Here is a 23,226-nt window from a genome sequence, read left to right as displayed (position 1 = left end):
TCACAGAAGGGAGGGGGCGCCCATGGGCCTGGGGGCCGCGGGGACTCTCGTGCTCCTGGTTAACAACCGGACCCGCATTCCCCTGCCCACAGGGACATCTATCAGCGCCGGCTGGGAGAGGTCACGCCCAAGGCCTTGCCCAGAGGCCCCCCGTCTGCCCGAGACTGGAGGGGTCACTGGGTGAGCTCCCCATCGGGGCCCGGCTGCCCCCCCTCCGCCTCTGTGCCCTTCATCTGAAAACCCCCAGGGTCCTGGGCTCTTCTCGAGGCCTTGGCAGGGGGTACGTCACTGCAGATAACATGCACGGTCCCCTCTGGGGAGACGCCCTTGCGGGGGAGTGGACAGCCCTGGGGGGCAGGGGGTGGACCCGGGGAGCTGAGGGTTCTTTCCAAGCCCCAGGGGTCCCGAGTGTAACTGCAGTCAGCAACCTCCCCGTCCCTGGGGTGAGGGCGTGAGCTGCGGGCATGATTCACACATGAGCCTGGCACATGCCGTGCAAACACGCCATGAATGGAGCCCGCGGAGCGCTGCGGGGGCTCCGCCTGGGACCCCAGTCTTGCTCACTCTCTTGTCTGACCAGGACCCTCAGATGGTCCGGCTGCACGTTACGTGATCACGACTAGGAGGGGAGGGGGCCGGGAGACTGAGCCCCCCGGAGCCTCACCTGGGAGTCTGTGAATAAACCCATTCTTCTAGGCAGTCCCGCCTCTGCCAGGCACTGAAATTCACTGGAGTTGATTTCAACAAGTCGGGGGTGATTTCCTTACACGGGAGTAAAATTCAGAGGAGCTAGTTGTGTCCCCTCTTGGGAGAACTGAGTAAAGAGGTGTTCTCTGCCTAAGCCCTCAGAGAGGCCCTGGTTTACCCTTGGCTTGGTCCAGCCTGGTTTCAAATTGCTGAGACTCTGCTTCCACTGGACGCCCACCTCCAGGGTCAGGATCATGGCAGTGGCCCTGGGCTGGAGGAAACACCCCCAGCACTGGGTCCTCAGGGGACCACTCGAGGCCTCGGGGAAGGGGCCCCTCTGCCCCGTCGCTGACCACGAGGTGGCGGGGGGATGTGCCGTGTCCTGTGGGGGTGGCCCCCATCTCACTGCCCCCTCCGGCTCCTCTGAGAGTCCTGAGCACTGGCTCAGGTGGCAGCAGCTGCCCCCCTGACCCCCCGGGTCAGGGAGAGACTGACCAGTGTTCTGGGAGACGCGGGGCTGGCCTGCCGCCCTCACCGAGTCTCGTCTCTGAAACCTGGGCCCGGATAGGGTCAGCATCCCACGTCCATGATCCGGCTGCTCCCAGGCCGTGGTCTCCACTGCTTCCTCAGGGGGCAAAGCCCAGCCCAGCCCACAACCCGCTGGGGGCTCCACCAGGACCACCACAGCCAGAAAAATGCCCCCGAGGAGCCACGTGGGTCAGAGGTGAGCACGCCTAGCCGTGGATAGCTTCGAGACCTTTCCTCCTCTGAACATTCACCAAGAAACATGCACAGACAGGAAGCCAATTTTTTTTTTTTGCTTGAGGGGAAAAAAACCACACCTGACTTAAGAAATGACTGAATTCCGGCCACAACGACGCTCGCTGCGCGTCCAAACCTCGTCACGACAGTGGGAGAAGCCCCTTTGCCCCATACTCAAGCTGTGAGCGCACACTCAGGGCCAGGGAGGCTTGCCGGGGCTCACAGAACAGGAGGTCTGCTTACCTTGAAAAGCGTTGCCGAGTCTGGATTGGCGACAACCAGCGGGGAGATGAGAACCATGCCTGAGAAGTGGCCCGGCCTCTCGGCGGCCGTGAGGATGCAGATCGCGCCGCCCTGCGGGAAGAGGGGGCGAGGTGGGCGTGGGTGCCGTCGCAGGTGATATAAACAGGGTTCCCGCTTGTGGGCTTTAAGCGCCATAATGACACATTTCTATTTCATGTCAAGCCAAAAGCTGGCAGACCCCCAACTCATCCAGTCCATCAGGCTTAATATGAGATTAAAAAAAAAAAAAATCTGAGGATAATAAGAGATTGCTACACCTTTTGTTTTTTTTTTTTCCTTGGTTCAGTTAAAGGGCCCAGGAATCTAGATTCCAAGAAAAATACTTAGTGGACATGGGAGGTGCTGAAGGCAGTGGCCTTGGCTATTGACTGGAGGCGATCTGAACCAGGGGCTGAAATCCAGACGCCCACAAGGGCCAGGCCGGGAAGAGACTTGTAGGGACAGGGCCGGGCGGTGACCAGGTGGTGAGGGGAGGGAGGGGAAGGTCCCCCAGGCTGCAGAGTCAAGCAGCTCAAAGTCCTCTGCCGGCCCACGTGGCTGGGCGCCTGCAGGCAGGCCTAGCCTGGGTGCTGCCGGTTTGAGGAGACTCGATTTAAAGATCACAGCTCGATTTAAAGACCACAGATGATTTAAAGTTCACAGATGATTTAAAGATTCTGAGAGGAGTCTGTGTATTTAAAAGGCGAAAGGGATTAGGAATGACCTTTAAGGACTGCTTTCCTGGGGCCCTCTGTCCTAGTGGGAACTGCGTGACTCTGAAACCGGCAGGAAGCACTGTGCTTCCCCGACAGCGAACCGAGGGTCCCTGCCCCGAGACGGGGGAGCAGAGGTGAGCCTGGGCCAGACGGGAAGGAACGGGTGGAGAAGCCCTCCTCCGGGGCCGCCTCCAGGATGCCAACCCCACCTGGTTTCCTGAGCAGACACTTCCTGGGAGCCCCACGTGCAGCGTGCGCAGAGTGGTCACGCAGGCCGGGCAGAGGGCGACCCCTCTCCATCCCCACCCGGGGGTGCTGGGGGCGGCTGGACTTGGGGGGCCCCTCTGTGGTCTACTCACCATGGAGTGGCCCAGGAGGAAAATGGGCAGCCCCGGGTGGTCCTTCTGCACGGCGTCCACGTGCTGTAACACGTCCCTGATGAAGACATGGAAGTCGGACACCACCATCCTCTCCCCCTCGCTCTGCCCATGGCCAACTGGAAGGGAAACGGGGCACAGAACCAGTCAGCAGAGGCTGGCATCCCCTGGCAAGCCCAGCGGTCTTCTCATGGAACGACTCCCACTCTCCAGGGAGGACCCCCCGACCCTCCCAAGCGTGCTCTTGAGTGTGGACATTCTCCACCACCCCCAAACCCATTTTACAGATTACAAAATGGAAGCACAGAGAGGTTAAGGAACGTGCCCAGGATCACACAGCCAGGAAGTGATGAGCCAGGAGGTAAATGCGGCAGAGCCTGTCCACGCCGCCAGGACACCTTCCTGGTGGCCACTTCCCAGAAACAAAGTGGGACAGACACACGGAGCCCGAGTCCCCCTGGAGCCCCCAGGTCCTCGGGCCTCGCAGGCGGGCATCCGAGCGCCAGCGTGTCACCGGGTGAAGGCCGCATCCCGTCCCCTCCCTCCCACCTTCTGGGGACGAGGTGGACCAGCCAAGGGGTGCCAGAAACACTCTCCACGAGGCGGCAGCGGATCTGGGCCACGCTGTGTCCCTTTCGGGTGTTACCCCCCACCTGAATCCGAGCTGTTCTTTGCCCCGTGACCTTTCTGAGGGTCCCTCCACGCTCCCCTCTCTGAGGGATGCTGGTCGCCATGGAAACCGTGTGATGTGTGTTTGCAGAGTGCAGAAGAGAAGGCACTCCTCAGCACAAGGATGAACACTGAGCGTGCCTGCCCGAAGCCCCTTGGCCGCCTCTGCCCGGAGGGGCTGTGAGCGAGCCCCCCACCCCACGGATGGAAAGGTGGGACTCGCAGCAGGTGGAAGCTGGGCCGCCCAGACCCCAACTCAGAAACCCTCCGTGAGGCCAGACCGCAGCCCCTGTTCTCTGCTCCGTCCCCCACGTGTGCCTGCTGCCATTGCTCAGCCCACCCACCTCTGACGCCTCTGACCATGTAGTCCGGAGGCCCCTCCTGCCACCTTCTCAGCAGCAGACCGGGCCCCTTAAGCTCATTTTTACTTCTAACGGAGGTAAAACATGCCATCGTCACCGTGCTGCGGCACACGTTTCCGCACACATTTGCGCTGCCGTGCGACCATCGCCACATCCCCCCAGAACCTTTCCATCACCCCCAAACTGAAACCGCGCGCCGCCTGCTGTGGGCTGGACCCCCGCTCCCAATTCACACGCTGACACCCCACACCCACAGCACAGGAGGTGGCTGGATTTGCAGACATGGTCTTTCAAGAGGTGATTAAGTTGCCCCCAACCAATGGCAACCCACTCCAGTATCCTTGCCTGGAAAATCCCATGGACTGAGGAGCCTGGCTTGGGGTGCAGTCCACGGGGTCGCAGAGTCGGGCACGACTGAGCTAACAGAACCCCGTCCCGTCCTTGTAAGAAGAGGGTAAGACACAGACATGCAAGGGCGCCTGAGCAGGGAGGCAGGGAGGAGACGGCTGTCTGCACACCCGGGGAGAGGCCTCGGGAGGAACCAGGCTGGTCAACAGCTTCATCTCGGATTCCCAGCCTCCAGAATGCTCAGGAAGTAAATTCCTACCCTTAACATCACTCAGTCTGCAGTAGTTTGCTATCCAAGCCACCCAACGTCGTACCCGCTAAACAATAATCCTCAGTCCACTCCCCAGACCTGAGAACATAGTTCAATAATGATGTGGCCCGAGTATCACATTTAAAGTCCAAAGTATTGTAAACATAATTATTTTCTCTGTGTGCCTATGTTACTAATTGATACATGATTAGATTAATTTCAAAATAAATTTGTTTTTTGTAACTGTAAATTTTGCTGTTTCATCTTCCAATTCTCTTCTCTGATTATGTAAACATTTACCTGGTACAACAGCTAGAAAAATAAAAAAAAAAGCTCCACTCAGTGATGTCTCGCTTCTATTCCTGTTCCCTCCTGTTCCCCATGGCTAATCATTTTATTATTTTCTTTGTTTTCTCTCAAAAGCATTTCTTTTTGCAAAAAATAAGAAAATATATATCTATCTGTATTTCCCCTTTTTTTCCTTTTACATAGAGGGTAGCATGCTACAGATCCACCCTATTCTACACCAGTTTTTTTTAGTTTTAACATAGTCTGGAGATCGCTTCAGATGGCACACAGACTGAGAGCTCCTCCTCTGTCTTAGGGGTCCTTGCGTGGGTGAGAACCACGGTTTATCAGGCCAGCTCTCGCCAAAACCGTGTGTGTGACATCCGACCCCTGTTCACCAAACCGCTGACTGTGCCGCATCACTGCAGATGTGTCTTCCACCTTCGTGAACGCACGCCTCAGGGGTACACGTCCAGGGGCAGGTCTGCTTGGCCGAAAGGTGTCCAGGGGCAGGTCTGCTTGGCCGAAAGGTGTCCGCAGATGCCGTTTCGGTGGGTTGACGTTGTCCACCCATCATCCACGGCGGGGTGTGCTGGGTTGAATCTACCAGCCTCCCAACAAAGCCCGTCATTCTGTGTTTGGATTCGCGCCCGTAAACAGAGGAGAAGCTGCCAGTCAAACATCTTCTCATGTTTTAAGAGTGACTTGTATTTCTTTCCTGGTAAACTGAGAATTCCTGTCTCTGCTGTCTGTTTTTTTTCTATGAAGGTTTTGCATTTCTTGATACTTAAGAGGTCTGTGTACATGAGCCGGTCATCTGTCCTTCAACTTGATGTCGAGTTTAGCTTTGGAAGATTTTTGAGATAATCAATCTTTTCTTTTTATGGCTTCTGAATTTTGATTCTCGGTTATAAAGGCCTTCTCTACTGCAGGGGTGTCAAGGAACTCAGCATTTTTTCTGAGTTCTTTTATGGTTCCATTTCTTGGTGGGGCTAACACATATACAGCATAAAATTCACAGCAGCCCTCTGTGAGTGCGTCGCTCAGGGCCGGCAGGCACATTCACAGAACTGTCCTCCATCATCTCCGGACGCGGCTTCACTGTCCATGCACGCATCCTGATCCAGCCGCAGCTTGTCGGGGTACGTGGTGTGAGACACAGCTCCCTTGCCTGGGGGTTCTTTCCTTCTTAAAACCGAGGTGACAGTCACACCACCAACCAGTGACCACTGTAAAGTGAACGGGCATTTTGTACATTCCCAGTGCTGACCAACCGCCTCGATCAAGTTCCAAACTGAAGACGTGCCTCAACTATCTTAGCAGAATTCACGCAGATGCCCTTCATCCCACCACTGAGTGCTGATGTCGTTCACAGGAAGCTCCTTTTCCGCGTGAGTTTGGCGTGTTTCTGGGTTTCTGTGCTGGCCTGCTGGTCGGCTTACGCACAGGTCAGCCCCTGCGATGAAGCACGGTGGCATGCGCCCACCCCACCCGTGTTCCCAGGCCAGGAGGGGGCCCCGAGATCCATGTGCAGTCCTGGAGCTCCCGGAGCCAGTCCCCATCACACAGCCGCGAGTTTCCCCCTTGCACCCCATACACGTCAGGTCTCTCAGGTGCGCTGACTAGAGGCCCCCCTCTCCCCCAGCACCGCCCCTTCGCTGTGGACCAAGGATGCCGCAAGCTGGGGGGACACGGCTCTGCTGGGGGTGCTGCGCTGAGAGCCAACTGCGCGGTCCGCCCGGGGCCTCGGCAGGAGGCTGGGCACGCACGTGCCTGCAAGCCAGGCCGTCTTCAGACCCAGGGTCTCCTTTCGTTGGTCTGCATGCTCCTCCAGCTCCTTGTGACGGCCTGGCCGGGGGGAGGTGCCAGCTTTACACCTGCTGAAATGAACTGCAGCCTCTGTTTCCACGACAGCCACCCATCACTGCGGCCAGTTCATCTGATGACGCATTTCCGTTCCTACCACATGGACTGAGTAGCAGGGCTGTGTTTGCAATTAAAATTCTCTTCCTCATATGTTCTAAGAGAAAGAAGCTTACCACAGGCCTCAATCCAGCATGTTTTTGGCTTTGTTTACCCTGATTCTGCTACGTTCTGTTTTTGTGAAACCTTCTGTGTTTTGACGCTTTCCCATCTGCCTGAAGCTGACCCTGAAAGGACTGCTGCTCCCGAGGTCAGTGAATTTCTGGACACGGGAAAGAACTGACTTGTGAGCTGGCCTGTCACATGCAAACCAACCAGTCCAGAGCCCACCTCCCTGGGTCACTCACTGTTCTGTCACCCAGGCCCACGTACCGGACAACCAGGGGCAGCCCCCAGGCCCCTTGGCCCACTGATGGCACCCAAACCAGCCCATCCTCACCCTGCTGCCCCTACCTCACCATTCTTTCTCGAAGAAACTGCAACAAAGCCTCCCGTCCACACTCCTCCCCACCTCCCTCTGCCTGTGGTCCAGCCCTGGTGCCTCCCTGAGTTGCCCCGTGAATAGTCCCACTCCTGGTTCTAGGGATCTTTGAGTATAATAAACTCTGCCTCCTGGCGGTCATTTCCATGTGTTTCCTGATCAAAACCTGATCAGATTTTGACTCCACAAAACCTGATTCCACACCTGATCAAAACCCATCCCACGTCCCCGTAAAACAGACTAGTATTGTTTTCCATGCACAATAAATACTTAATCCTTTGTGGAATGTTTCAATAACCCCTGTCACTGTCTCCTACAAAACATTTCTCCCTCCAAGTGATCTGGTGGCCCCACGTGCTAAAAACCGAGGACCCATCCAGAAAGGCGGGGCTCCCGTTAACCCTGGGGCCGGAGGAAACAAGCGTCCGACTCCCCTCTTCTCGGGGAACCAGTTCTACTTGGGACGCCTTCTCTTACAGACGGAAGAGCTGGTGAAACGCAGCCTTGAGTAAGGAGAGAGACGAAGCATAAAAAACCAGTCATGACAAGACCCGATGTTAACTCAGCGGGCTGTAATCCGCACAGCCCTGTTCGCAGGGATTATTTCACGAGATTCCTCACCACTCTGCGAATTACATGTGAATTCTCCCCCATTTTCTGGCTGAGAAAACTGACCCTCAGACAGATTAGCGGGAGCTCGCCCCCAGTGAGTTAGAGGGCGGCCACGGACTTGAGCGCTGGGTTCAGACCCCAAATCTCATGCTTTTGCTGTCCTCGGGCGGGGCTGATCCAGGGACGTGCAGTCCCAGAGGCTGCCTGCTACACGGTGGGGACCGGCGCGGTGCCTCTGGGTCCTCCCCTCTGCCCCCAAATCGACCTCGGACGTTCCTACTGTTACCATCAGGGCAAGATCGCCTGTGATTGAAAACACAGGCCACCGAACACAGGCGTCCACATAAGCACACCGGGCTCCCAGCTTCACCATTCTCCCTCCCAGGGGATGCATCACACATATCTCTGGCAAGGGTCCACAGCAGGACCCTGACGGCTGACCACATGCTGCACTGGAGGGTCTGCATAAGCTGAATTCTCTCCCCCCACTGCTCACCTCTGCTCCTCCAGACGCTCTACGCAGATGGAATTTTCTGGATGGACCCAGGCCCTGGGAAAGTCTGACCAGGAAGAGGACAGACTCCTGTCCACCCCGACAAGGCTGCAGGCCCGCGTTCCTGGCTGGCCCACAGGAGGCCAGCAGGAAGCAGGCGTGGGCCTCTTGCAGGACATATGGCTCAGCAGCAAGACAGATGGTCACTGTGGCCCCTCTGGCCTCAAGAACCACAGGACTGGACGGGAGGAGCCTCGTGTAGCGGTCATGGCTACAGAGACCCAGAGGGGGAATGCAGCCACTCGGGAGAGCGCCAGTGCAACCCAGCCCAGTGAGGGGCAGGGAGGGGACCCGACTGAGCCCCGGGTCCGAATCTAAAGGGTGTCACTAGCCTGTCTACGTCACACGGGGGAGACCGGACCACCACTTTGGAAGACAGCCTGCATCCCACAAGGTTTGAAATTCCATCCTTTGCAGCCAGCGGTTCCATCCCCAGGTGGTCACACACCCAGGAGAAAGTCCTGGGCAGCAGCAGGAGATGGGGCAACACTGTTCTCCGAAGCCTACCATCACAGCTGGGGAGTGGGTACACTGCAGCAAAGGGTCATTATACAGCAGGGGAATAATGAAGATGGAAAGTCACAGGTAGCAACTGCATGCTGCTGGTGGACTGCAGCCACAAAATTAAGAGACGCTCGCTCCTTGGAAGAAAAGCTAAGACCAACCTGGACAGCATATTAAAAAGCAGAGACGTCACTTTGCCGACAAAGGTCCATCTAGTCAAAGCGATGGTTTTTCCAGTAGTCATGTATGGATCTGAGAGTTGGACCCTAAAGAAAGCTGAGCACTGAAGAACTGATGCTTTTGAACTGTGGTGTTGGAGAAGACTCTTGAGAGTCCCTTGGACAGCAAGGAGATCAAATCAGTCCATCCTAAAGGAAATCAGTCTTGAATATTCATTGGAAGGACTGATGCAGAAGCTGAAACTCCACCAACTTTGGCCACTTGATGCGAAGAACTGACTCATTGGAAAAGACCCTGATGCTGGGAAAGATTGAAGGCAGGAGCAGAAGGGGGCGACAGAGGCTGAGATGGCTGGATGGCATCACCGACTCAATGGATGTGAGTCTGAGTAAACTCTGGGAGTTGGTGGTGGACAGGGAGGCCTGGTGTGCTGCGGTTCATGGGGTCACAAAGAGTCGGACACGACTGAGCAAGTGAACAACAACATGCAGCGACATGGGTGAACCTTAGAAATGAAATCAAACTGAAACGGGCAAGTAAGGTGTTCAAGTTTAGCCAGTGCGGGAGGCCTGGGTTCGATCCCCAATCAGGGCACTAGATCGCACATGCTGCAACTCGGATCCTGCGTGTGCCAACTAAGACCCAGCGTAGCTAAAATCAAAAAGAAAAAAATTTTTGCATTAAAAAAGAAATAAGCAAGGAAATGAAACACAAATTTTCAGATGCTTGTTTGGCACTGGCCACTAGTCCGTCTGTAAAACTGGGGACGTCAGCTCACTGCCTCATGAAGCTGGAGAGGGTACGTGAACCTGGACACACATCTGGCACACGCTGGGTCTCCACCGATGCTGGCCTCTGTCTCCTCCTCTCCACGTCCAGGCTCGGGGAGAAAGCCCCCGAGTCGTCTTGGTGTTCCTGATCTTCCCCTCAGAGATCCTTCTGCATGTTTAATCTGTGTTTCTCCTCGCCAGCATCCTCTGCATAACCTTGGTTTTCTTTCTAACTGAAAGTAAGTTTAACATCTAACAGGCCCTTTTTCCTTCACAACAGTAAGCTGGTCTGTTGGGTCCCCATCAGAGGACCAAAGCTCCCATGTGGTACCTGACAGCTGTGTGGAGCTTCTGTAATCCACAGAAAAATGTGGAACCTGGGCAACCTAAGTCTAACCTCTATTGAAACGGTAACAAATGCTTGCTTTTAAAAAGCAAAAGAGGGGGCTTCCTTGGTGCCTACACGTTTACTCGGTCATGTCCGATTCTTTGTAGCCCCATGGACTGTAGCCCGCCAGGCTCCTCTGCCCATGGGATTCTCCAGGTAAGGATGCTACAGTGGGTAGCCATGCCCTCCTCCAGGGGATCTTCCTGACTGAGGGGCTGAACCCGGATCTTCTGCATTGCAGGCAGATTCTTTACCATCTGGGCTACCAGGGAAGTCCAGCTAAGCCCATGCACCACAGCTACGAAGCCGGTGCTCCAGAGCCCGTAACTACGGAAGCCTGCATGCTACAGAGCCGGTCCTCTGAAACAAGAGGAGTCACTGCATGAGGAGCCCATGCACTGCAATGATGACCCCAAAGCAAATAAACCAATAAATAAAAAGCAAAGGAGGTTGGCCATGGTGAAGTGAACTGCCTTAGAAAAAGAAGGATTTCCCTGGTGCTCCGGTGGCTCAGACTCCCCACTCCCAGTGCAGGGGGCTCACGGTCCATCCCTGGTCAGGGACCTAGAACCCCCGAGCTGCCACTGAGACCTGGAGCAGCCAAATCAATTTACAAGAAAGAAAAGCCCAGATCCCTCTCTCCAAAACGGGAGACGTTGGGCAGTTAATGTTTAGGACGTGGGGCCTCTCGAAGCTTTGGAGACGTCAGCAACTAACACCAGCTCCAGTCAGGACCCCCTTCGGAAAAGGCAGGAGGTGGTCAGCGTTTCTCAACCACAGGGAGTCAACGGCAGTGAAGGAGAAATGGCTCCTTCTGCCCTGGACCGGGGCCAGCCCCGCACACTGAGGCCGAGGCGGGGCCTGGGGGATGCCCTCACACACGTGGGTACTGAACCAATGCTCCTGCAAGCTCAAACTCAGCTACAATGCCAGGAAGGTGGGCGGGGGCAGAGGCTGCAATCCGGCCTCGGTGTCCTGCCCCCACCCGTTTGGTCAGAGCAACGCCCAAGGCAGGGGAGGCCTTGGGCAGAAGCCATCTGCCGGACTGTGGGCATCCAGCTGCCCTGACCGTAGGCCTGCCGGGAAGGGTCAGAGATGGGCTCCGGGGGCCGTGCCGCTCAGGTGCCAGCAGAGAACCGAGCCCAGTCCCGGGTGGACCAGGCAGGTGGGTGGTGGCAGGAACCCTGCCAGGGGTGCCCAGCCCCCTGATGCTGTGGGGGCAGGATGACCACAGAGGGGGTGGTGGCCACAGCCGTGTGGTGAGGATGTAAATATACCAAGGTGAAAATTAAGCAAAAACTCGCCCTAGCTTGCCAAGTTCCATGAGGCGGTGTTGGAAACAAGTTCTGGGGCGGCGCCGTGTGGAATGAACAAAACGCCTGGACCCGCTGGCCTGAATTTCAAACATGACTGAAAGAGCACAGCCCTGCGTCCTTCCCCCGTTGACAGAAGCTGCATGTGGTCACGGGCGGATCACCCAGGAGAAGCTGGGGAGGTGTCAGCGCAGACGGGTGTGGGCCCAGGGACAGCTCTGGGACTGGGCGTCCTGGACCAAACCCGGCCCCCAGAGGTGAGGCCTCCTGCAGAGATTTGACTCCCAGGGGCCCCCGCAGAGCGGCGGTGCCCTCCTTGGACTGTGGGCAAGATGACCCAAGACCACCCACGTCAAGTGCGCAGGTCTGGGCTGTGCACGAACTGGACAGCAAACATTAGCTGTGGAGATGACAAAAAAAATTTTTTTTTTAAAGCAACAGGAACTTCCCTGGTGGTCCAGGGGCTGGGAGCCCGTGTTCCCAATGCGGGAGGCCTGGGTTCAGTCCCTGGTCAGGGACTGACTAGGTCCTGCATGCTGCAACTAAGACCTGGCACAGCCAAACAAATGATTTCTAATTACTTAAAAACATTTTTTTAAATAAAAGAGCAACAAACCAGTCCTTCCCTCACCAAGCAGAAGTAAACACAGTGCAAGTCTGGTCTCATTTCCATGATGGCCAAAGGGAACGGTCCCAGCTGCCCTGCGACACCCTCCAGGACACACACATCCTTGGAAGAAAAGAGCTCACATTCTGCGGGACGCCTTCACTGTCACCACTGGTGTCTTTGATGACCCACGCAACCACGCGGCCTCCTCCCACGGCCCCCGGGGGCCCCCGTCCTGTCTGTGCCGCTCTCTCAGCTGGCATGGCTGCCTGCCTCCTCTTGGCCAGCCCAAGTTCTCCCAGACAAGACAAAGCCACCCACTCGGCGATGATCATGTTCTCTGCTGGCAGGAGACTTACGCGGGGACCCCCAGGAGCCTCAGAGAGGGGCAGAAGGTCCTGGGGGAGGTGGCCACAAGTGTCCCCTGGCCAGGGCAGTCAGGCAGTGTAACCGGCTCCTTGCTCAGTCAACACCCTCATCTCCCATCCAGGGCATATGTGTCAGGACGGAGGTAGGGAGAAAGACAGTCTTGCAGCTGAAAAGGGTCTTCTCAGGGGCCACTGCAGGAAGAGGGCAGAAGCTGACCATTTTGATTGGATGAACACATCCCAGTTACCTGCTAGGTGTCCTGTCTTGGCTAGGCTCTGCAGCTTTGGGGAGAGGAGAAGTGATTTTTAACTTAACACACGGAATACATGAATTATTTCCCCCACACTGACATATTATTTGTAACTGTGATTTACACTGCATGATACCCTATCAGGGGATCAAATTGGAACTCACATTACTCTCAATGGCAGGGCACCAACAATCTTTGCTATTCTAAATAACACCGAGATGAACAACTTTTCACAGATGCTTATAGAATTGTTAGGATAAACTTGCCAAATCGGGATTTCTAGATTGAAAGATACAACTATTTTGGGGAGTCCTCATTTATAGAATCGACAATGCTCTCCAACTTGAGAATTTCCGTGGTCCCCAGCCAAGCACGGAAATGTGGATTTCATCACATCCTTGTCAGCTCAGGGAGTTATAGCTCTGTCTTTATTTTAGGAGGTATCACAAACCCACGTTCCTCCCATTTTGGTACTTTGCTTCCAGGTAAAAACCCTACAGAAAGCTACCATTTGGGGCTGGAGAACGTGCAATCAAATGTTTTTCTCTCCTTTTTCTAGGGCAACTCATTTCTCTGCCTTTGGTAGGGAGACATCCACAGAACACATGCCTGACCAGAACAATGGTTCATAAGACAACCGAGGCTGGGCGAGCTGGGAGTCCTGACTGCTGGCAGGACGTGTGCGAAAGCTCGAGCCACATCAGGTGCACCCAAAGGAGACGTGACAGAAAGCCTCACAACCCAGTGCAGGCAGGTTTCCCCCAGACCGTTCTGCACCTCCTGCTTCCCGTCTCCCCCCATTGCTCTGCAGGAAAGAGGAAGCCAGTTTCTCCATAGATCCTCCCGACTTCAGGCTGCAATGTGATCGTGCTGTTTAGAATTCTGCATCATGGTTTCAAAGCCCATTTTCAGGGGATCTTCCCCAGGGATCGAACTGGGTCTCCTGCATTTGCAGGGAAAGAATCCGCCTGCCAACACAGGAGACCCAGGTTCAATCCCTGGGTGGAAAAGATCCCCTGGAGAAGGAAATGACCACCCACGCCAGTATTCTTGCCTGGAAAATCCCATGGACAGAGGAGCCTGGAGGGCTACCGTCTATGCGGGTTGCAAAGAGTCGGACACAACTGAGCGACGAACACTTTTTTTCAAAGCCCTTTGTTTCTAACGAAGGTCTGGCTTGTTTTCTGTGCTCCTGAGACATCTAACAGCAGAAACCCCACACGCAACAGCATTCTTCACTGAAGGGTAAGGACAGGAGACCAAAGACAATTTAAAAGCCGAAGAATTGTACCCTTAAGCTAAGAGGCTGTTGTGTCCGGTCATCACAGCCGACACACCGCACAAATGCTAGAAATGCCCTTCTTAGTTTCAGAGCAGACAGCGTCGGACAGAGGACTGTGAGAGGCCCAGGGCAGAGGGACCACAGCGAGCAAAACAGGCCAGACAGAAGCTGGTGCTGCCCCGCTGGCGGGCGTCCGCCCCCAGCCGGATGGGGAGTAAGCACTGTGTGATCCAGGAGGTTCTGCTTCCGTCTCTCACCCTCTGTCTAGAAAACGTGCAGACGGCAGAGAGACCAAGATTGCAGCTTGCTGGCCTGGAAAACAGTTTGTTTCCCTCAAGAAAAGTCATTTTTTTCCTCTTCTGTCTGTGGATGGTCCAGGTTTCCATCACGGACACTTGGAACGATGCATTTTCGTCCCCCAGCGCCCGCTGGATGAGCGCCCCTGGACAGCAGGAGAAAGGGGGTTCTTGCAGCATCCACGCGCAGGCTCAACGGCATGGAGGACGTCGAGGCAGACATTAATTTCTCTTCTAATTGACAACAGCTTGAAAAAAGGTATAAGGATGCCAGGATTCAGCATATGGGCTATGGAAACACATCTCGGCTTGGAATTTTTTTTTTTTTTTTGAGCTGTTACAACAACATGCTTTATAATGTAACCAGCTAAGAGGCAGTTAACGGTGTAGCATTTTAGAAATAATGCATTCTAGAGATTTCATATTTAGAGGATTTATTTGAAAACATCCTCCTCTCCACTGCATAAATAAGAGGAAACAGCATGACAAAAAGTGTCATAACTACGGTTCTCGGCATCTAACGAGACGAACTTCCTTTTGCATCAGCAGTAGGATGGCTGGAAGGGGCCGGGTCCTCCTGGGATCAGCCACCCCTCCCTGGCGTCATGTTCTTTTTCCCTCTCACGAGCAGGCGGGGCTCTGGGTGATGCCAGGTGAGCCAGAGTCACCCAGAAAGGCCAGACCTTTCCCCCAGATCTCGATGGTGGCTGAATACACACACACAGAGACAAAGCCTGAGGTTCACAAACAGGCAGCAGCTGCAGGGCGGGAGAGGCATTGGCGACAGAAACTCCAGGATGCAATGAGCTCAAGAGATAAACGTCCTTGACAAAGAAACAGGATGCGTGGCCAATTCCCAACAGCACTGGAGGCAAACTCCACCAAGTCAGCAGTCCCAAGGGTGTGAAACTTCAGGAAAAGGTTTAATGTTAAAAAAAGATTTCACAGAAGGTCCAAGGGATGGGCAACCATAGGTCAGATCAGGCAGAGTCCCGACCTGACCTGGTTTTCACAGACACTCCATTTTTAAACACTGTCTCCGTGTCCTTAGGATCATCTTCCCTTTTGTTAGACGGTGGATGAGACGGGCTATGGTTCTGACTCGTGTTCTCCTGGGCTCTGGGAACCCCCGACTGGCAGAGTTTCTGGAGGAAGGACATGAACGTTGGCGCCAGGTCTGGGTTTTAATCCGGCTGGTCTGGCCGTGACCTTGGACGTGGACCTGCCCCACGGTTGTGGTCCTGGTTCTCCCCTTGGTTGAAAATTGCCCCGATTCCAGCGGGTGCTCCTGGACGATTAAACAAGGAAGCAGGTCCAAGTGGCAGTCGCATCGTCGGCCAGCAAACATTGCTCCTCTTCTTCCGTGCCTCGTGTTTCGACCTCACGGTGGCGATTCCAGGAACAGAAGCGCCGTCCAGGGATGGTTGGGTCCCAGCAAGGGTCTCCCCTCTGCCCCACGGCGCCCCTCATCTGGGCAGCTGCTGGGACCACCCGCCCGCCCCTCCCTGCCCACTCACCCCAGCCCCGCAGTCCTCGCTGAGCGACCCTCAGGCTCCCTGACCGCACGCGCTCCAGCCCCAGGCCTCTTCCAGCGCAGGGGTCTGCAGGCCCGGGGAGGACATGCGCCTGCCCCTGCCCTGCCTCTGCATTTTTCCCGGGAGGGGTCTGCAAACCTGAGGGGCCCTGTTCCCAGCCCCGACGGAGCCAGCCCCAGGAGCGAGTGACCTCGGAGTGCGAGCAGGTCCCGCCGCTCCTCCTGGGGCCCCCGAGCGCCTCCCTCTGACGGCCCGGGGCCGCGTAAGGCCAGCACGAAGCCGCGGAAGGCCAGCACGAGGCGGCGGAAGGCCAGCACGAGGCCGCGTCCCCAGGCCCCTGCGCTCCGCCCTCCCCCAGCTCCAGGCTCCACACACATGCTCTGCCAGGGTCTCTCCCCGCCCCGCCGTGGCGCTCAGCCCTCCGTCGCCCTGTGCGCCCCCCGGGAGGCCCTCCACTTCTCCCTTTGTCCCTGGGGTCCCGGGACCAGCACGATGGTGCTCTGATGGCCTCCACCTGCGGGGCCGCGCCCCAGAGACGGCCTGTGGGGGCCAGAGCCTCGAGTCACAGCTGCACCTCCAGGTTCACAGCCGGCTGTCAGGGAAGCGAGGACCGCGGGGAGCCAGAGGTCGGGGTCGCTAATGAGGGGCTCCCCCCAGGTCAACCGGCAGGCCCACGGGGACTGAGAGTGGGGTCTTGAGTCCAGCCCGAGCGAGAGGGCCCTCAGGGCTTTGCCGCAGAGAAGGCCTCCGAGACGAGGGGGCCAGCAAGGTGTGCTGGGGCCCGTCTAGGAGTCCAGGCCCCGGCCTGCCCCCGGCCTGCTGGGCAGCCCCGAGCAGGACGCTCGCCCTCTCTGGACCCGGCCCCTTCCTCGGGGCAGCCCAGGACACGGCCCCCAGTCTGCTCCCGTCAGCTTCCACTCGCTGCGCTCACACTTCACACCTGCAGAAGCAACTCAGGGAAAAGCAAAGGGAAGAGCAAAGACCGAGGGGACACGGCACGGCCCGGGGCGGGGTGGGGGCTGGACCCAGGGACGCGTCGGGGACAGCTGTCCACTCCGGGCTCAGGCATCTCCACACGCACACACAAACAGACACATAGTCACATATACACAGACACACAGAACACCACACACACGTACACACAGACACACACACAGAATACCACACACATGTACATACAGACACACAGTCATATACACACAGACACACACACAGAACACCACACACATGTACACACAGACACACACACAGAATACCACACACACGTACACACAGACACAGTCACATATACACAGACACACACACAGAACACCACACACATGTACACACAGACACACACACAGAATACCACACACATGTACATACAGACACACAGTCATATACACACAGACACACACACAGAACACCACACACATGCACACACAGACACACACACAGAATACCACACACACGTACACACAGACACACACACAGAACACCACACACACGTACACACAGACACACACACAGAATACCACACACATGTACATACAGACACACAGTCATATACACACAGACACACACACAGAACACCACACACATGTACACACAGACACACACACAGAATACCACACACACGTACACACAGACACAGTCACATATACACAGACACACACACAGAACACCACACACATGTACACACAGACACACACACAGAATACCACACACACGCACACACAGACACAGTCACATATACACAGACACACACACAGAACACCACACACATGTACACACAGACACACACACAGAATACCACACACATGTACATACAGACACACAGTCATATACACACAGACACACACACAGAACACCACACACATGTACACACAGACACACACACAGAATACCACACACATGTACATACAGACACACAGTCATATACACACAGACACACACACAGAACACCACACACATGTACACACAGACACACACACAGAATACCACACACATGTACATACAGACACACAGTCATATACACACAGACACACACACAGAACACCACACACATGTACACACAGACACACACACAGAATACCACACACACGTACACACAGACACAGTCACATATACACAGACACACACACAGAACACCACACACATGTACACACAGACACACACACAGAATACCACACACATGTACATACAGACACACAGTCATATACACACAGACACACACACAGAACACCACACACATGTACACACAGACACACACACAGAATACCACACACACGTACACACAGACACAGTCACATATACACAGACACACACACAGAACACCACACACATGTACACACAGACACACACACAGAATACCACACACATGTACATACAGACACACAGTCATATACACACAGACACACACACAGAACACCACACACATGCACACACAGACACACACACAGAATACCACACACACGTACACACAGACACACACACAGAACACCACACACACGTACACACAGACACACACACAGAATACCACACACATGTACATACAGACACACAGTCATATACACACAGACACACACACAGAACACCACACACATGTACACACAGACACACACACAGAATACCACACACACGTACACACAGACACACACACAGAATACCACACACATGTACATACAGACACACAGTCATATACACACAGACACACACACAGAACACCACACACATGCACACACAGACACACACACAGAATACCACACACACGTATACACAGACACACACACAGAACAACACACACACGTACACACAGACACACACACAGAATACCACACACACGTACACACAGACACAGTCACATATACACAGACACACACACAGAATACCACACACATGTACATACAGACACACAGTCATATACACACAGACACACAGAACACCACACACACGTACAGACACACACACAGAACCACATACACGTACACACAGACACAGTCACATATACACAGACACACACACAAAATACCACACACACGTACACACACAGAGAGAATACCACACACATGTACACACACACACAGAATACCACACACATGTACACACACAGTCACATATACACAGACACACTCACAATACCACACACGTGTACATACAGACATACACGTACACAGACACACACACAGAATACCACACACATGTACACACACACAGTCATATATACAGACACACACACATAAAACCACACACATGTACACACAGACACACATGTACACACACAGACACACACACAGAACACCACACACATGTACACATATACACAGTCATATACACACAGACACACACAGAATACCACTCACATATACACACAGTCATATATACACACAGACACACACAGAATACCACTCACATATACACACAGTCATATATACACACAGACACACACAGAATACCACACACACATACACACACAATATATATACACACAGACACACAGTCATATATACACAGACACACAGAGAATACCACACACATGTACACAGAGACACACACACAGAATACCACTCACACATACATACACATACAATCATATATACACAGAGACACATACATGTAATACTACACATATACATAATACCACACACACACCACACACTCAAATACCATACAGACATGTAATACCACACACACATATACACACATACAATCATATATACACACAGACACACACAGATAATACCACTCACACGTACACACAGACACACTCATATATACACATACACACAATACCACAACACACATACATACACACATATACACACAATACCACATACACACACATACAACATACACACACACATACACACATAATACCACACACACGTATAGACACACACACATGTACACACACACAATCATATATACACAGACATACACACATACCATAACACATGTACATACACATACAATCACAGGTACACACAGATACACACACCTACAATCATATATATACACATACACACATATACATACATAATACCTCATACACATACAATCACATACACACACGTAATACTACACACACAGGTACATACACAATCATATATACAGATACAATCATACATACACACATACACATATAATCATACACATGCACACAATACCATGTACACACATAACATACACATACAATCATATATACACAGAGACACACACATGTAATAACACACACCACACACACTCAAATACCACACATACATGTAATACCACCCACATGTAATACCACACACACACACCAACACACACACATACCAGTACACACACACACACAATACCACACAGATGTAACCCCGCACACATGCACACAGCTGAAAGTACATACCACAAAATGGGGTACTCTCTTGGGGTAATCAGATTAAGGTTATTTTTGGGTTTTTGTCCTTCTGTATGTTTCAAAATGTCTACAGTGAACTGGTATTTTGTCATGGGGGGGTTAAGGCTGTTTTATCATTTTTTTTGAAAAATCACACTCGTCCATCAGTACAGATACATAAAGCCTGAAAATAAAGTCAGCAGCTCTGCAATCAGCCTGCAATCATATCTGCTCCCGAGAAGCGCCTATAATTGGAGCTGGCGCGTTCAGGCGTGAAAGCGGCAGGCAAGGTGTCGCGGGCTTGGAGACGAGGAGCCGGTGAGGGGTGAGGAGGGAATGACAGTCAGGCTGAAGGGCTCTTAATGGAGCCCCGAGGCGGCTGAGGCCTGCTCAGGGCCATCAACACAATTCCCTAAGCGCCACCGAGACAGAAAAAGCAATTATCAGAAATCGCTCCACGAGGCACTTTTCATTTCATTCTGCAGTCTTCGCCTCTCGGAAACACACCTGTGGGCTTGCCCTGGTCCCTTCTGGGCTGGCGGGGAAATGGCTGCACCCCCCCGACCCCCAGAAGCAGCCCCTCGCTCCTCCTGGCAGGACCCAACCCTGCTTGGGACTGGATCCTGGCTCAAGACTTACTTTACTGAATGCAGCCCAGGTGACACCTGGCTGGGTCTGCGCCCAGGCTCCAGAGGTCTCGAAGCTTCCAGAAACCCTGCTGGCCAGAGACCAGTGGACACCTCCCCAGCCTGATGCCTGCCGCCCAGACTCAGGGACCACCAGCTAGGCGAACAGCAGGCATTGAGTCACCACGACAGCTGAGTGGCTAACTGGCCACTGTCACACTGGCCCGGGTGGGGAACCTTGGCTCAGTCTACACCTGTCCTCAGACATGGCGAGGCCCTGGCTGAAGGCTCGGTCTCCTGAGGTGGACGTCTGGGTGTCCCAGTCCATCCCCCGGGGCCACGCCAGGTCCCACACTGTGGTAGGCAAACAGCCACAGATGATACCAGGTCAACAAGCCCTGCACCGACTCACTTCTCAAGTTATTTACCGTAAATTACAAAGCACATGAACCACGGTGCCGACTCACTGGAAAAGCCTCTGATGCTGGGAAAGACTGAGGGCAGGAGGAGAAGGGGGAGACAGAGGATGAGATGGTTGGATGGCATCACTGACTCGATGGACATGAGTTTGAGCAAACGCCAGGAGACATCGAAGGACAGGGAAGCCTGGCACGCTGCAGTCCACGGGGGCGCAGAGTGGGACACGACTGAGGGACTCAACACCAGCAGACAACGTGAACAAAGCCTCAGACCTGCTTATCCTATCACTGGGGCAGAGGGACTTGCCAGACCTTTTTCTACAGTCGCACGCAGGTCTCTACCTCCGGATAAGTCTGTGCTGGCTCTTTCTTTCCATAAACAGGACTCTATTTTTTTTCCCTTAACAATACGTCTTAGAGGCCTGTCCAAAGCTAGAATTACAGATCTCTCTCCTTCCTTTCAGCAGGCAGGGGCCTGTGTGTGCCCAGGTCTGGACCAGCCACCTCTCAGGGAGGGCGCCAGGGCTGTTCCCGCCTCTTCACTAGAGCAGGTTTGTACCCCCGTCTCGGGCTCCCTCCTCCCTCCCCCCACAGTCATAAGCCCGTAGAACATGGGACTGTCAAACAGTTTTACCTTTTTTGTCTTAATCTAAAAAGCATGCACGGTGAAGTTGCTATTTGTATCCAAGAGGAAAAAAATCTCCTTCCATTTACTTGTTCTTGCACCCCCGAATGATTTTTCTGAGTCAGAGGCCTTGTATTTAAAAAGAAAAAAAGAGGTTCTCTACTTCTGCGTAATAAAATAAACCTCAGATTCTCACGAGCAGAAAAAGAATCGGTACAAAAATGGAAGACACGCTATTCACAGAAGTAAGTGCAAAAGGAACCCAGACAGATCAGAAAAGACAAAAAGGCACATGAAACAGAAGCAGGAGAGTGAGGTGGCAGGGAGCCCCTCCCGAGCGGCAAGACCACCTGGGAAGGTGGACTCGCTTCCACACCCTCTTCCTGCCCCGGGGGACGTCTTGGGGGTCAAGCCTGAGCACACACAGGCCTGGGACCCAGGGCTCTCCCAGCTGGAATGGATCCCTGTTTCCAGCCACATTCCCTGGATTCTCGGGCTGTGTGACCCAAGCGAGTCAGTGGCCGGGCTCAGCGCCTGCAGCTCCCTGAACAGGCATCAGACGCCACTGGGCCTGGGGTCTCACTCTGCCGCTCGGGAGCCTGGGCAAACACCATCAGCTCTCTGACCACCGCCCTCCCTGCTGGAGGTGCCAACAGCAACGAGAGCAGCATGTGGTCCAGGGCAGGAGCGTTCCTTCTGCAAACAAGAGGTGACTCTGGAGCCACCGATGACATGGACCACAGGCTTCAGGGCAGCGAGGGCCCCGCCCCCAAGACGTGCAGGTCTTGCCACCCCAGCAGGGCCCCGGACACCCTGTCCTCAAGGATGGGGTGGCCTCCGGCATGGAGGCTGGGCTGGGCCGGCCCAGACCAGTCTGGACCGGCCAGCACCGGCCAAGCCCTGTCCTCCCGGCGGTGGCATTCCAATCACAACCACATGGCAGCCTCTGCAGCTCTGCCCCGCTGTGCACTTGGCACCAGCCTCCTGGGTCCGCAGGCCCCATGCCCACAGGCTAGAGCTCTGCTTGTGGCCATTTCGGCCGTTGGGGCAGAAGGGGGGTGCACTTGCCCCTCCCCCATGCCCCGGCTTCACCCCACTTCTCTCTGCTTCCTTGTCCTGCACTTCCCCCCACGAACTCAGCCCTGGCAGTGACCTCTGACCCCGGGGCCCGCCCACAGAGCCACCCGGTTCCCCCTGAGCTCCTGGGATCCCCTGGAAAGGAGAGGTGCCCGGACTGAGGGAGACAAGCTGCCCGTGTTAGGGAACCAGTCCTGCTGTCACACTCACAGCCATGAAAGGCAAGATAAGGAAGAACCGAAACAAACAAATGTATAAAAAGCTCCAAACAGACACGTGCCACGGTCACAAGACGCGCTTCGCCTCTGCCCCAGCGCCCTC

At 54.4% G+C, this 23,226-nt stretch overlaps 1 protein-coding gene across 6 annotated transcripts in view; it reads right to left on the bottom strand.

The window, feature by feature from the left end:
• MGLL (monoglyceride lipase) overlaps nt 1-23,226 on the bottom strand; it is a 92,037-nt gene that overhangs the window by 19,766 nt on the left and 49,045 nt on the right. For all 6 annotated transcript variants that reach the window (XM_081526604.1, XM_081526606.1, XM_081526608.1 and 3 more), the window contains exons 4-5: nt 2,807-2,943; nt 1,693-1,803 (exon numbers count right to left, since the gene is read on the bottom strand). In XM_081526604.1, the coding sequence (XP_081382730.1) occupies nt 1,693-1,803; nt 2,807-2,943 (248 nt within the window). The remainder of the gene's footprint in view (nt 1-1,692; nt 1,804-2,806; nt 2,944-23,226) is intronic.

Source organism: Giraffa tippelskirchi, chromosome 9 (assembly GCF_054371585.1).
Source record: "Giraffa tippelskirchi isolate mGirTip1 chromosome 9, T2T-mGirTip1v1.2.pri, whole genome shotgun sequence".
NCBI classification, from domain to species: Eukaryota; Metazoa; Chordata; class Mammalia; order Artiodactyla; family Giraffidae; genus Giraffa; species Giraffa tippelskirchi.
Note: the sequence above shows the minus strand (reverse complement) of the source record. Positions and strands in the feature narration are given on the sequence as shown.